This window comes from Pristis pectinata, chromosome 3 (genome assembly GCF_009764475.1).
Source record: "Pristis pectinata isolate sPriPec2 chromosome 3, sPriPec2.1.pri, whole genome shotgun sequence".
Lineage (NCBI taxonomy): Eukaryota > Metazoa > Chordata > Chondrichthyes > Rhinopristiformes > Pristidae > Pristis > Pristis pectinata.
In genome coordinates, this window is record NC_067407.1 from 119,078,558 (window position 1) to 119,093,973 (window position 15,416).

Below are 15,416 nucleotides of genomic sequence, written 5' to 3' on the forward strand. Positions count from 1 at the left end.
ACCTAGTACAATAAATGGTATATTTCAGTAAATGTTGTCAAGGAAATATCTCTGCCCGATAAAGTTACAGAAGAAAAATAGAATTTTAAAGCTCTCAGTTTGTATCAAGAATTAATCCTGCAGTATTGGTCAGATATTTGTTTTTGGAAGCGATAAAAGGAGCAACTGATTCCTTTTTAATCTTCAGAAAGAGCTGTTTATGTTGATACATTTGCTTTCTCCAGACTGCTTCTCACTGAGTCATAATTATTAGCAATTTGCCTAAGTTGTCCATTTACTGGTACGTCAAGCATGAAAAAGAGGCAATTTCAGAAAATGGAATGCCTCTTAAAATCAATCTTTGGAAATAATGTGGTAGAAGTTACTGTCTGATAGACCACTACTTGATAGCTGTCACATGAAGCTGCATATTAATTTGTCACCGTTATGTTATTCCACACTTCATCCGTTTACTTTTGGATTTTTGGTAAGTAATCTTTCCTTTCAAAAAAATACAGAGCATGAAAAATTATCCCTAGAATATGTGTGTCACAAAATAATATTTATAATATTTTAACTATATAAAATGTACATACTCACCAATCAGCGCAGATAATGACATCAAAATGTCCTTCTAGAAGAGACACATCCACCTCATTATCCCATCGCATTATGCTATGGTGGAAGTAGCAAAACATAATCAGGTTGCATCACATTATTCATGTAGCCTGCATGCGTCTATTAGCAGTGTGTATTTTTTTTTATCAATTGTCTCTGTGACTCCTGCTGATGCACAGTTCCATGAGGACTGTGCACCATCCGGTGCCTGGTTTAAATGACAGCTTTTTCTCGTCTAAGTCCAAAGCAGCCTATACTTTTATGAACCTAACTAAAGCTAAGACTAATTCTGCCTCACCCGTAATGCACATTGTAGAGGTCACAAGACAATGATCAATTGATGGGATTCATGTTTAACTTTCCTATCCTGAGCACCAGTTCTGAGGCTGACTGGAATATTGCAAGTGTAACTCTGCCTGAAAGTACATAACTCAATCCAGACAACAAATAGCATCTGAGATTGTCTTAATGATACATCATGCATTCCACTTATGAATTACGACACTGGGGAATGCTGTTAAATGTTAGCAGTGAGCTGATACTTCACCCAATCCACAACAAGCTTTGAAAGTAAAAGTAAAACGCCACACATTTGTTTTCAATGGTCCTAAATTCTCTTGGTGTTGACCCTGTTCTGCTGCGCCATTTACATGTTTAAAATGCCGTTCCTTCTGCACTACAGACTGAATTCCACATAGTGGGAGCAGCTCCAAGAATTTCTGGCTACAGTCTTTATGATGGAAACAGAAAAATAATACAGAATGTGAGAGTTTTAAATGGGTATTGAATTAAGTCTGTGCTTCCTGCTCCAATTATTCACCAAGACTTACTCCCAATACAATGAAGACTTCACTTGAATGTCAATCTTTGGTGGGTATTTTTAACTTTTAGTGATAACTATAAAGTGAGTGATATTGGATTAGCTACTTACATAAAAAATTAGAAGCTAGAGTGAGCCATTCAATCCCTTGAGTCTGCTCCACCATTTCATAAGATTATGACTGATCATTTGCTTCCTGCGCTCATTCCACTTCCCTCGATTCCATTAATATTTAAAAATTCATTGACCCGAGAAGGTTATAGTCATCATGGGCCAAAGGGCCTGTTCCTGTGCTGTACTGTTGTATGCTCTACAGAATAGTACGGCATAGAAACTGGTCCTTCAGCCCACCACATCTATGCCAACCACCATGCCTATCTATACTAATCCCACTTGCCTGCATTTGTTCCATTTGCCTCTTTGTCCTGTCCATTCAAGTACCTGTCCAGATGCCTCTTAAATGTTGTTAGTGTTCTTGCCTCCACAACATCCTCTGGCAGCTCATTCCAGATACCAACTACTCTTTGTGTGAAAAATCTACCCCTTAAATTCCCATTTAAACTTCTCACCTTAAACCTATGCCCTCTGGTTTTAGACACCCTTACTGTGGGAAACAGACTCTGGCTATCTATCCTATTTATGCATCTCATAATTGTAGATACCTCTATCATGTCACCTCTCAGTCTCCTTTGCTTCATGGAAGACAGATCAGCCTATCCAATCTTTCCTGAAAGCTCAAGCCCTCCAATCCAGCAACATCCTTGTGAATCTTTTCTGCACCCTCTCTAGCTTAATCACATCCTGGTGTTGGAGGTAGGTAATTTCACAACATGCACTTGAATCACCAAGGTTTAGTAGGCTATGGACTAAGTGCTGTTAAGTGGGATTAGTGTAGCTTGGTACATGAAGGTTGAGAGCTGAAGGGCCCATTTCTGTGTTGTGTGGCTCTATAACTCTATGATCTCTGTCTTGAATGAACTCAACTACTGAGCCTCAACAGCCCTCTCAGGTGGTGAATTCCAGAGATTCACCACTGTCAAGGTGAATAAATGTTTTCTCGTCTATGTCCTGATTGGATGACTCCTTATTTTGAGACTGTGACCGCCTGCAGAACCATCAACTTGACATCTACCTGGTCAAGCCCCTTAAGAATATGTCATGTTTAAATGAAATGTCTCAACAGAGTACAGGCCTAGTCCTCAAATGGCAAATCCACCTGTTTATACTCCCTCATTGACCTTCCTTTTGAACAAAGGCAATACAGTGGATAATCATTTAACACTCATTCCACTCCAACGTTAATCATTCCACACCATTATCCAATTGAAACCATAATTTCCCCATTCCAGACAACTTTATCAAAATGTTATGCTTAAAACTTCACTTTATATTGCCATGCTTTGCTCTTGGTTATATGTCAACCTTTCTTTTATAGATTTGTGTGACCATATTTATAATTTACCCCAACTACGGCTTTCTGCTCATGCAATGTCTCAGTTTCACAGCTCAAACCCCTCATCTTGCTCTGTGGAGAAACTCCTAATCTCTTCTACTCTTCTTTCTAAAGTGTTTTGGCACATCCGTTATATAATAAAATAAAACTAGTATATATTTTTATCAAAATGGGGATAGAATAGATGATTATAAAATGGGAACATTTTAAAATTTACACATCCTCAAACCTTCACATTAAGGATACAAAATTCCAGGTAAAGTGGTTAAGTCATTTTGTCACCAAGTTCGAAAGCCAGCTTAAAACAAAGTTGTCACATTTCTGTTAGTCTGAGTATGGTGAGCATGGATATCAGAGTTCAAAATGAAAACTCTACATTCAACTTTGGCATTCCTGCTGAGTAGAAATCACATCAGTGCAAAAGTAAAGTAAATGTATACACGTGGAGTCAGGAGCTCCTGACCCAAGTGAGAGAAGCAGAATGAGATGCCCTCAAGGGGTATCAACTTACTCTGCTTAGATTCAAACACCACATGCGATGCAACTCCAGTGTAGTGTCAAAGCAGGTTTAAATAGGTGTCAGGTATTTCTGCTGCTACACTCTTTCAAGTAAGTTAACCACCAGGAGAGAAGCTCTATTCATACAGATCTACAGCTTGTGTATAAATGAAACATCAAAGTTTGTACGGTTTATTACAAAACATAACATTAGAACTGGTTGTGGAACATACGTGTAATTTTTTTCCCTTAAACTCAGATGGATGCACACTGATTAGAACAGGGCCTCAGGACTTGCTTCTGAAGCTGCCAGATTGAATCTCAAGTTTCTTTAAGACAGTTATTATTTCAAGTGACTCCAAGCTAAAATTCTCTGAACCGATACAACGATGTCCAACAGAAGGAATGACTGAATAGAATTATTACCCTTTACTTCATTATTCAAGAACATCTTTCATTTCCTAATTCAAACAAATTGTACACTAAGTGTTTTATTAATTAAGAACAAATATACAGAAATATTGACAATTCAATAAAAAAAGTTTCAGGTCTTAAGAAAGGTTGTATTGCCAATCTAAGATATAAGTTTCTGTTTGAATCTCAGACTCTTTAGCCTAGCCCTTAATCTCTTTGTTTTCCCTGTCACTACCACTGCATTTTACTCCTGATTGAACTAACATCTTAAATACAGTTCCGTAATTACTGCCCACCTCCCTAGTAATTCACTTAATTCTAACAATCTTCACTTATGAACATAGCCAGGATCCCACCTGTTGTCACATAAAATGGGATCTTTATGGTCAGAGAAACAAAGGACTGTAGATGCTGGAATCTAGATGAAAAAACACTATGATGGTGGAGGAACTCAGCAGGCCAGGCAGCGTCTGTGGAGAAGAGCAGGCGGTCAACATTTCCAGTCAGGACCCTTTCCACAGAAGAAGGTTCCCTGAAGAAGGGTCTTGACCTGAAACGTTGACTGCCTGCTCTTCTCCACGGATGCTGCCTGGCCTGCTGCGTTCCTCCTTTATGGTCAGCATGGCTGAACACCATGTTGAACAGTGCTGTTACCCCTGAGCACAGAGAGTTCAGAACCTACTCTTTGTAAACTGATAGAAAGTTGGATTTCTTCTCAAACTTCATCACTTCTTTTTAAATCAGTGATAAATGAAGGTAAATAAACAATGGCTATCACTATAAGGTCCAGTCTCTTTTGATGCTCTGATTAACAAAAAAAGAGTATCTTCAAGATTCTTTTATAAAAAAGAATTAGGCTATGTATAGGGACTCTATTGAGTAAAGATGTTGAATTTGCACCAACTGGTGTGGCTGTGTTGAAAATGATTCAATAGTGTAATAGTCTGCCTTCCCTGCATTGTTAGATTCAATATCGCATCCAACCATTTAAATCAAAATTCATAGAATCAAATGAAAATTGAAAAACTGCAGATGCCAGAAATCTGAAATAAAAACAGAAAATGTTTTGAAACAGTCAACAGGTCAGGCAGCATATGTGGAAAGAAAAAAAATGAGTTAGAAAGAGAGATAAAAAAAAGATTGCTTTAATTTTCAACTTGTAACTTGTTCTCTAAAATGGCTGGCTGAGCCCTGAAGGACATGGCTGCCAGATAAGGTCTGCAGCATGAAGTGAATCCACACAAAGGCTGACCACCTATTTGACCTCAGCCTCACCAATCTACCTGTGGCAGGTGTACCTATCAATGTAGCACTGGTGGAAGTGACCAATATACAGTCCTGGTGGAGACAAAGTCCCACATTCATTCTGAAGCACATTCGATCATGTTGATCAGCACAACAATCATGCTAAATGGTATACACTGAACATATCTGGCAGCTCAAAACCAGGTATCCATGATGTGCTGTGGATCATCAACAACAAGAGAAATGTACATCACCATAATCTATAATCGCATGGCACAACATCCTTCACTCTACCGTTACAATCATGTCAAGGAAACCAATACTGGTTCACTGAGGAGTGGGAGCAGCAGCAGGCATACCTAAAAATGAGATATCAACCTGGTGAAGCTGCAGCACAGGGCTACAAATTTGCTAAACAGCAAGAACAGCATGCAATTAACAGAGTTAAGTGATCCTGCAGTCCTGTCACATGTAGTCGTATATGATGATGGACAATTAAACTGCAACAGGGAGGAAGAACCCCCCACCACCCCCTCAATTTCCATGTCAGTGCCAAAGACAAGGCTAAAGCACTTGCACTGATGTTCAGCCAGAAGTGCGAAGTAATTGATCCAGCTTTCTTCTGAGATCCCCACCATCATACAATGGGACTTCATTCCATTTGACTCACAGTATGCAATATCAAGAAATAGCTGAGAACACTGGATACTGCAAAGTTTTGGGACTAGACAACATCCCAGATGTAGTACTGAAGATCTATGCTCCAGAGCTAGCTGTACCTCCTGTCTAGCTGATCCAGTACAGTTAAAAGTTTGGTATGTATTTGACAATGTGGAAAATTGCTCAGGTTCATACTCATAACAAAAAGCAGGACAAACACAATACAGCTAATTACGACTTAATCAGTCCATTCTCAACCATCCGGAAAGTAAGGGAAGGTGTTGTTGAAAGTGCTGTCAAGCAGAACTTAATCACCAAGTACCTGCTCATTAGAATCCCTTGGCTCCAGACCTTATGACAGCCTTGGTCCAAACATGGACCAATGAGTTGAATTCTAATGGGCATCAAGGTGAAAACACTGGTTGGAGTCAAAGATTGTACGAAGGAAGATGGTTGAGGTTGCTGGAGGTTAAATATGCCCATGTCAGGCCATCACTGCAGCAGTTCCTCAGGGTAATGTCCCAGGCCCAACTATCTTCAACTGCTTCAGTGATGCCTTCCTTTCGTCATAGGCTCAGAAGTTCACTGATGATTCAAACCCCTGGTGACTCCTACCATAAATGACACACCCCATAACCCCATCAGCAAGACTAGGACAACATTCAGGTTGATGTGGTAAGGATACTTGTATCACAAAAGTGCCAGGCAATGACTGTCCAACAAGAAATACTCTTTAACCATCTACCCTTGACATTCACCAGCATTACCGACACCACATCCTCCACCATCAACATCTTAGCAGTTACCCTATCCCATAGCAACCCATATGCCTCTGAACCTTTCTTATCCATGTATCTGTCTAAATGTCTTTTAAGTATTGTAATTATACCTGCACCTACCACTTCCTGTGGCAGCTTGTTCCATTTTCCCACCACCCTCATGTGAAAAACTTGCCCCGCAGGTCCCCTTTAAATTTTTCCCCTTTCACCTTAAATTTATGACCTCTGGTTTTAGACTCCCAGGCCCTGGGTAAAAGACTGTGACCATTGACCTTATCTATGCCCCTCATGGTTTTATATACCTCTACGAGGTCAATCCTCAGCCTCCTGCACTCCAGGGAAAAAAGCCCCAAACCACTCCTTATACTCAAAGCCCTCCAAACCCAGTAACATCCTTATGAATCTTTTCTGCAACCCTTTCCAGCTTAGTAACATCCTTCCTCTACCTAGGCAACCAGAACTGCACACCATACTCCAAGTGTGACCTCACCAATGTCTTGTACAGTTGTAGCATGACATTCCAACTTTTGTGCTCAATGCCCTGACTGATGAACATAAGCATGCCAAATGTCACCTTCAGCACCCTGTCTAACTGTTGCCACTTTCAAGGAACTATGTACTTGTACTCCTTGGTCTCTCTGTTTTACAACACTCTTCAGGGCCCTGCCATTTACTTTATAAGTCCTGCCCTGGTGACTTACAAACACTTAAATATTAAATATAGAGTTAAATTCTATCTGCCATTCCTGGTCCACATTCCCAGTTGACCTAGATCCTGTTGTAATCTTAAATAACATGCTTTTCACTGTCAATATACCACTAATTTTGGTGTCGTTCGCAAACTTATTAGCCATGCCAACTATATTCTCATCCAAATTGTTGATATAGATGACAAACAACAGTAGACCCGACACCAATCCCTGTGGCACACCACTGCTCACAGGCCTCAATCTGTAAAACAACCCTCCAATACCACCCTCTGACTCCTGCTACCAAGCCAATTTTGTATCCAATTGGCTAGCTCACCCTGGAATCCATGTGATCTAACCTTCTGGACCAGCCTACCACATGGGACCTTGTCAAAGATCTTGCTAAAGTCTATGTAGACAACATCTACTACCCTGCCCACCTCAATCCTCTTGGTCACCTCTTCAAAAAACTCAAACAAATTCATGAAACACGATTTCCTGAGCACAAAGTCATGCTGACCATCCCTAATTAGTCCTTGCCTTTCCAAATGCAGATAGATTCTGTCTCTCAAAATCCCCTCCAGTAACTTTCCCACCACTGAAGTTAGGCTCACGATCCTGTAGTTCCCCAGCCTGTCCTTGCAGCCCTCCTTAAATAAAGGCACAACATTAGCCACCCTCCAGTGTTCCACTGCCTCACCAGTGCCTATCTCTACCATTACCTCACCCGTGGCTAACAGCAAGTCTTTTTCTCCAGAGTGAAAATGTCAAATACTAGACAGCAGAAGTTTAAGGTGAGCAGGGAAAAATTTAAAGGAGATTTGCGAGGCAAGTTTATTTTTAAAACACAGGAAGTGGTGGGTGCCTGGGAATGCGCTGCCAAGCGAGGTGGTAAAAGCAGAGATAATAGCAACATTTAAGAAGCATTTAGATGAATACTTGAAAAGGCAGGGAATAGAGGGACACAGACCACGTGCAGGCAGATTGGATTAGTTTAATTTGGCATTATGGTAGACACAAACATGGTGGGCCGAAGGGCCTATTCTTGTGCTGTACTGTTCTATGTTTTCTATGGTGTATAATTATTTTAAAAAAACTATAGTTTGCATCTAAACATTTTGAGGTGATTTGGTGAGACCATATCTGAAATATTGTCTGCAGTTTTAGTCTCCTTACCTGAGAAAAGATATACTTTCCTATGGAGGGCATGCAGACTGATTAGCAGGACTGTCATGTGAACAGGGACTGACTGTATTCACTACAGTTTAGAAAATGTTAGGAGATCTCATGGAAAATTCTGAAATTTTGAAAGGCTGGATATTTCCCCTGGCTGGAAAGTTTATAACCAGGATACAGGCTAAGACACTTAGGACTGAGATGAGAAATTTCTCCACCAAGAGGGCGGTGAAGGCGTGGAATTCGAAAGCTGTGGAGCCAAGTAACAGAATGCATTAAAGAAAGCGTTGGATGCAAACGGCATCAAGGAATATGGGGAGAGAGTGGGAATGTGGTACTGAGATAAAGGATCAGTCACAATCACATTGAACAGCAGAACTGCCTCAAAGGGCTTAGCAGCCTAACATCCATTTCTCGATGTGAAGTCTTTGGTGTGCCATATATTTACCATAGACTTTTCAAACAGAAGAAGTTTTCACTGTGCTTTTAAGTTACATGCTCAAACAGTGCATGCATTCTAGTGAAGGGGATAAGAGGAGAAACCTGGAAGAAATGAAAGTATGCAGAACCAGGTAAATGCATCTGCATCGTTGTTAGAGGCCTAATTTTTGCCCAGCAGGGGTTGTCACTGCTGTCAAAGCAACAGAAGCCACAGAAAGGAGCCTCAGAACTGAGTTTGGCCAAAGGTGGACATGGAGCTGGGAGAGAATGACGTGCACCCAAGCAAAATATGGATAGACATGGCGCAAGAGTGGGAAAGGTCAGATTGGTTGAGGAACAGGATTTTCAGGAGGGGAGTGATTAGTGGCAGTTTTAAAAGGGAGAGGAGGAATATCAAATTAAAGACAGTCTTTACCAACATCATAAATGTGGAGTTCAGGGAAGAGAGTTTGGGTGGTAAGGAACTGCGTGGCAAGGGGCATCAGTAGGCTGGATTCATGGAGATGATCCGTGAAGAGCTGGAATGGTACAGTTGGAAATGTAGTGGTTATAGCAGGAGATTGAATGAACTGTGGAGACATTGCTCAGATCTGGAAGTGGACAGATGTTGAAGGGCAAGGCACGGGGGGGGGGGGGGGGGTGACCTTAAGACTGACCATGTGTTCGAAGAAAGGAAGAAATCCATGTCCTCCTCACAGGTCCATGGCAAATAAACATCAAGAGCAAAAACAATTAAAATCATTTAGTTCATCTCATGCACTTTGTCAGTAATGGAAGTTCTTTATCCTTTTAAGTGCATTCCATTATCTTTTGCCTGAATACTTTATTAATTGTATTTTTCAAAGAAGCAGCTACTTCTATTTTAAATGCTTGATTCTACATTTTTGGCCTGCATACTAAATTCTCACAGCCACTGCATGAAGGAATTCTTCCTGTTCTTACCTCTAACTGACTTTAAAGATTAAGTAACCTTGTTCTAGATTCCCTTACTAGAGGAAAGCATGTCTATGCTACTAAATCCCTTTACCACAATCGGATTAGCTCTTAAAATCATCACAACTGAAGAATATAGCCCGAGTGTACCTCTTTCTCATAACAGCTAAGTACTTTCATCTCAGATTATCATTCTGGTACATCATTGTTTTGGACCCCCTCAAGGCCTGTACACATTTTATAAGGTAGAGTACTTAAAATTGAATATGGTATCCAAGTACAGACTGACTATTCTCTGTCTAGTCCCAGTAGCCTTTCCAGCCTCTATCTAACCTTTTTTTTTATTGCTTTTTGCACTGCAAAGTTTCTTTTAAAGTTTGCTCCTCTTGCAGGATTTTGAAAATCGGGGAGACCTCCAGTCTCCCTGATGACTACACCTGTGAGAAGTGCATCCGGCTGCAGCTCCTTACAGACCATGTTAGGGAGCTGGATGAACTCCTGATCATTCGGGAAAACTGAGGAGATGATAGACAGGAATTACTGGGAGGCAGTTGAGACCTGGGTTGCAGGATGCAGGTAGCTGGGTGATGGTCAGGGGGGGGAAGGGAATAGGCAGTAAGTGAATGGTACCCATGTGGCTGCTCCCCTCAATAACAATTATATCACTTTGGATACTGTTTGGGGGTGGGGTGGGGGGGAATGACCTACCAGGGGAAAGCCACAGCGGCCAGGTCTCTGGCACTGAGTCTGACTCTGTAGTACAGAAGGAAGGGGAGAGGATTGCAGTAGTGGTAGGGAATCCATTGGTTAGAGGAACAGATAGGAGATTCTGTGGACGAGAATGAGACCTCCCGGATGGCATGTTGCCTCCCAACGTGCCAGGGTCAGGGACGTCTCAAATCAAGTCCCCAGCATTCTTAAGGGGGAGGGAGAGCAGCCAGAAGTCATGGTACACATTGGTACCAATGAAATAGATAGAAAAAGGGATGAGGTCCTGAAGAGGGAATATAGGGAGTTAGGAAGGAAGCTGAAAAGCAGGACCTCAAGGGCGGTAATCCCTGGATTGCTGCCTGTGCCACACGTCAGTGAGGGTAAGAATAGGAAGATATGGCAGACGAATGTGTGGCTGAAGAGTTGGTGCAGGGGCAGGGTTTTACATTTGTGCATCACTAGAATCTCTTCTGGGGAAGGTATAACCTGTACAAAAGGACGGGTTACACCTGAACTTGAGAAAGACCTATGTTGTTGTGGGCTGGTCTGCTAGAGCTGTTGGGGAGGGTTTAAGCTAGGTTGGCTGGCGGATGGGAATCAGAATTTTAGGTCAGATGATGGGGCATTTGGTGCAAAGGTAGATGCATTATGCGATGAGACTGTGAGGAAGGATAGGCAGTCAGTTTATGGGTTGAAAATGTCTTTAATGTGAGAACTATTAAGAATAAGGGTGATCAACTCAGAGCATGGATCAGTACGTGGAATTACGATGTTGTGGCCATTACAGAGAGTTGGCTATCACAAGGGCAGGATTGGCTGCTTGGTGTTTCCGGGGTTTAGATATTTCAAAAGGGATAGGGAGGAGGTAAAAGAGGGTGGGGGAGAGTGGCTTTGCTAATCAGGGATGGTGTCACAGCTGCAGAAAGGGAGGACATTGTGGAGGGATTGTCCACTGAGTCAGTGTGGGTGGAAGTTAGAATCAGAAAGGGAGCGATCACTCTATTGGAGTATTCTGTCGGCCCCCCAGTAGACACCAGGACACTGAGGAGCAGATAAGTAGGCAGATTTTGGAAAGGTGCAAAAATAACAGGGTTGTTGTCATGGGAGACTTCAACTTCCCTAATATTGATTGGCACCTCCAAGTGAAAAAAGGTTTGGATGGGTGGAATTTGTTAGGTGTGTCCAGGAAAGATTCCTTACAGTATGTGGACAGGCCGATTAGAGGAGAGGCCATACTGGATCTGGTACTAGGCAATGAACCTATTGGTGGGCAAGCATTTCAGAGATAGTGACCACAACTCCCTGACCTTTTGCATAGCAATGGACAGGGATAGGAGCAGACGCTATGGAAATGTTTTTAAATGGGGGAGGGATAATTACTACGGTATTAGGCAGGATCTTGAGATCATAAATTAGGAACAGATGTTCTCAGGGAAATGCACAGCAGAAATGTGGAGGCTATTTAGGGAACACTTGCATGGGATTCTGGATAGGTTTGTCCCACTGAGACAGGGAAAGGATGGCAGGGTAAAGGAAGCATGGTTGACAAGAGAGGTGAAACATTTAGTCAAGAGGAAGAAGGAAACATACTTAAGCTTTAGGAAGCAAAAATCAGGCAGGGCTCTTGAGAATTATAAGGTAGCCAGGAAGGACCTTAAGAAGGGACTTAGGAGAGCTAGAAGGGAACATGAGAGGGCCTTGGCAAGTAGAATAAAGGAAAACCCCAAGGCGTTCTACACATATGTGATGAGCAGGAGGATGACTAGAGTGAGGGTAGGACCTCTCCGGGATAAAGGGGGAAATATGTGCCTAGAGACGGAGGAGTTAGGGGAGGTCCTTAATGAATACTTTGCTTCAGTATTCACTAGGGAGAGGGACTTTGACAAATGCGAGGCCATTGAAGAGGATTCTTAGGGAGAGGATTTATGAGCATTTAGAGAAGCATAGTCTTATTAGAGATAGTCAGCACAGCTTTGTGAGGGGCAGGTTGTGTCTCACGAGCCTAATTAAGTTTTTCAAAGAGGTGACAAAACAAATAGATGAAGGTAGAGTGGTGGATGTGAGTGTATATGAACTTCAGTAAAGCATTTGATAAGGTTCCCATGGTAGGCTGATCAGAAAGTCATGAGGCATGGGATCCGTGGAGACTTGGCTGCGTGGATTCGGAATTGGCTTGCACACAGAAGGCAGAGGGTGGTAGTAGATGAAGAATATTCTGCCTGGTGTTTGGTGACAAGTGGTGTTCTGCAGGGATCTGTTCTGGGACCCCTATTCTTTGTGATTTTTATAAATGACTTGGATGAGGTGGAGGGATGGGTTGGTAAGTTTGGAGGTGTTGTGGATATTGTAGAAGGTTGTCATAGGTTACAACGGGATATAGACAGGGTGCAGAGTTGGGCGGAGAAGTGGCAGATGGAGTTCAATCTGGAAAAGTTTGAGGTGATGCACTTTGGAAGAACGAACATGAAGGCAGAGTACAAAATTAATGGCAGGATTCTGAGCAGTGTATCGGAACAGAGGGATCTTTGAGTCTGTCCATAGATACCTCAAGGTTGGCTGCGCAAGTTGATTGGGTGGTTAAGAAGGCGTATGGAGTGCCAGCCTTCATTAGTCGGGGGATTGAGTTCAAGAGCCAAGAGGTAATGTTGCAGCTCTATAAAACTCTGGTTAGACCACACTTAGAGTACTGTATTCAGTTCTGGTCACCTCATTATGGAAAGGATGTGGAAGTTTTAGAGAGGGTGCAGAGGAGATTTACCAGGATGCTGCTTGGATTAGAGAACATGTCTTATGAGGAAAGGTTGAACGAGCTAGGGCTTTTCTCTTTGGAGTGACCCAGGATGAGACGTGACTTGATAAAGGTGTATAAGATTATGAGGGGCACAGATAGAGTGGACAGACAGAACCTTTTCCCCTGGATGGTAATAGCCAATACCAGAGGACATCCGCTTAAGGTCAGAGGACAAACCTTCAGTTTTTTTTACACAGAGAGTGGCGGGTCCCTGGAACGCACTGCCAGGGTGGTTGTAGAGGCTGATACAATAGGGATATTAAAAAGGCTCTTAGATAGGCACATGGAAGTAAGAAAAATGGAGAGTTATGGGCTGTGCAGGAGGGAAGGATTAGATTGAACATGGAGGAGGAGTACATTAGTTTGGCACAACATCGTGGGCCAAAGGGCCCTTACTGTGCTGTACTGTTCAATGTTCTAAATTCCTGTCTGCACCTTAACATTTTGTTCTTCCTGATGCAATCTTCTTGTACTGAAGCGTGAAGCTGTTTCTTGAGTAAATGATATGCTCTAAACCCGAAGAGTTTCCTTTTTGTGAATGCTTATTAACTTTTCTCAAAATCCCCGATTCATAGCTGGTTTCTACACCATCTTTAGTTATAAGAGCAGGAATCTGCTGATCTTTTTTCAATGATTCTGTGGCCTACCTTGTAAAATGTCTGGAGACACAAGAGACTGCAGATGCTGGAATCTGGAACAAAAGCCTAACTGCTGGAGGGACTCAGTGGGTCAGGCAGCATCTGCGAAGGCAGAGGGATAGTCAACGTTTCGGGTAGAGACCCTGCACTAGAACTAAGAGTGTAGAGGGAAGATAGTATAAAGTAGGAGGTAGTTGCTGGCTGGCAATTGGTGGAACCAGGCGAGGAGGGGGATGATGGACAGACGGAGCCAGGTTAGTGGTGGGGGGGGGGGGGTAATGGCAGAGGTAATCAGAGACTGGAAGGTGATAAGTGAGAACAACTAAGGGCTTCAGAATCTGGAATCTGATGTGGGACCACATAAGGGAGGGCTGATGGTCACCTGGAACCTGTGGGGGAAGGGAAAGAAAGTGGATAACAGGGTGTTTGGAAAGAAGCGGGGAGCATTTGAGAGAACGTGGGTGGATCAGAAGGTGAGAGAAATGAAAACTGTTGGTGACTGTTACCTGAAATTGGAAAATTCCAATGGGTACGTCATATTCCGCTTGAGTTGTAGACTACCCAATGGTATGAACACTGAATTTTCCAGTTTCAGATAACCCACACCATCCGTGTTCATTTTTCTCTCCTGATCCACTCAGGTTCTCTCAAACCCCCCTCTTCTTTCCAATTCCCATACCCCTCCCCAGCCAACCTGTCACCCAGTTTCTTTCTCCTCTCCTACCAGGTTACATCTGCCTATCTCCCAAACACTCATCGCACCGGGCTCCACATCCTCTCCCCCACTGGTTCCACTTGTCCATCATTTCCCCCTTTTCTGGTTCCACTTATCACCTTCATTAATATCAGATTCGAGACTTTTGTTGTACTCACTTATCCCTTCCAGCCTCTGACTACCTCCACCATTACCCCTCCCCCTACCTGGCTCCATTTGACCATCATTTCCACCCCCTCCCCCAACCCCCCCACCATCTCTTGATAACTGGCTTTCTCCCCTCTACATTCTTAGTCCTGATGCAGGGTCACAACCCAAAACATCAACTATCCCTTTGTCTCCACAGATGCTGCTTGACCTGCTGAGTTCCTCCAACAGTTTGTTTTTTTGCTGTATAAGGTATACTTGCTGGATCAAGTCAGTGCACTGACAGAAAGTTTTCTTCTTCGTTTATCTCTATATTATTCGCTCATAAGGCATTAGTGTCGTCAGCAAGAACAGCACTTAATGCCCATCTTAACTAGCTTTGAGAAAAGGTTAGGGAGTCACATGGTAAAGATAATTCCAGTACTGTAAGGCAAAAAGTTTCTGAATTTGACCCAACCTCAGAACTTTTCTGAATTAGGATGGTGTGGGTTTTTAGAGAGGAAGTTGAAGATAATCATGTTATCTTTCTTGGAGATAGAGGTTGTGGATCTGGGAGGTATTGGCAAAGAAGTCTTGGAAGGAGAAGTGTACAGTTGCCACAAACAGCAGCCATGCTGCATTGATGGGAATGACACACAGTTTTCAGATTGACTGATGTCAATCAACTTCGTAACTGTGTCTTAGATGGTGTTCAGATCCTTGCATTTTG

General features: G+C 42.6%; 1 protein-coding gene across 1 annotated transcript in view; it reads right to left on the minus strand.

Annotated features, from left to right (window-relative positions):
- The window catches only part of camkmt (calmodulin-lysine N-methyltransferase), a 287,014-nt gene that overhangs the window by 25,983 nt on the left and 245,615 nt on the right, over positions 1-15,416 (minus strand). Inside the window, exon 8 of the mRNA XM_052013219.1 lies at positions 580-654. Coding sequence (XP_051869179.1) covers positions 580-654 — 75 coding nt within the window. The remainder of the gene's footprint in view (positions 1-579; positions 655-15,416) is intronic.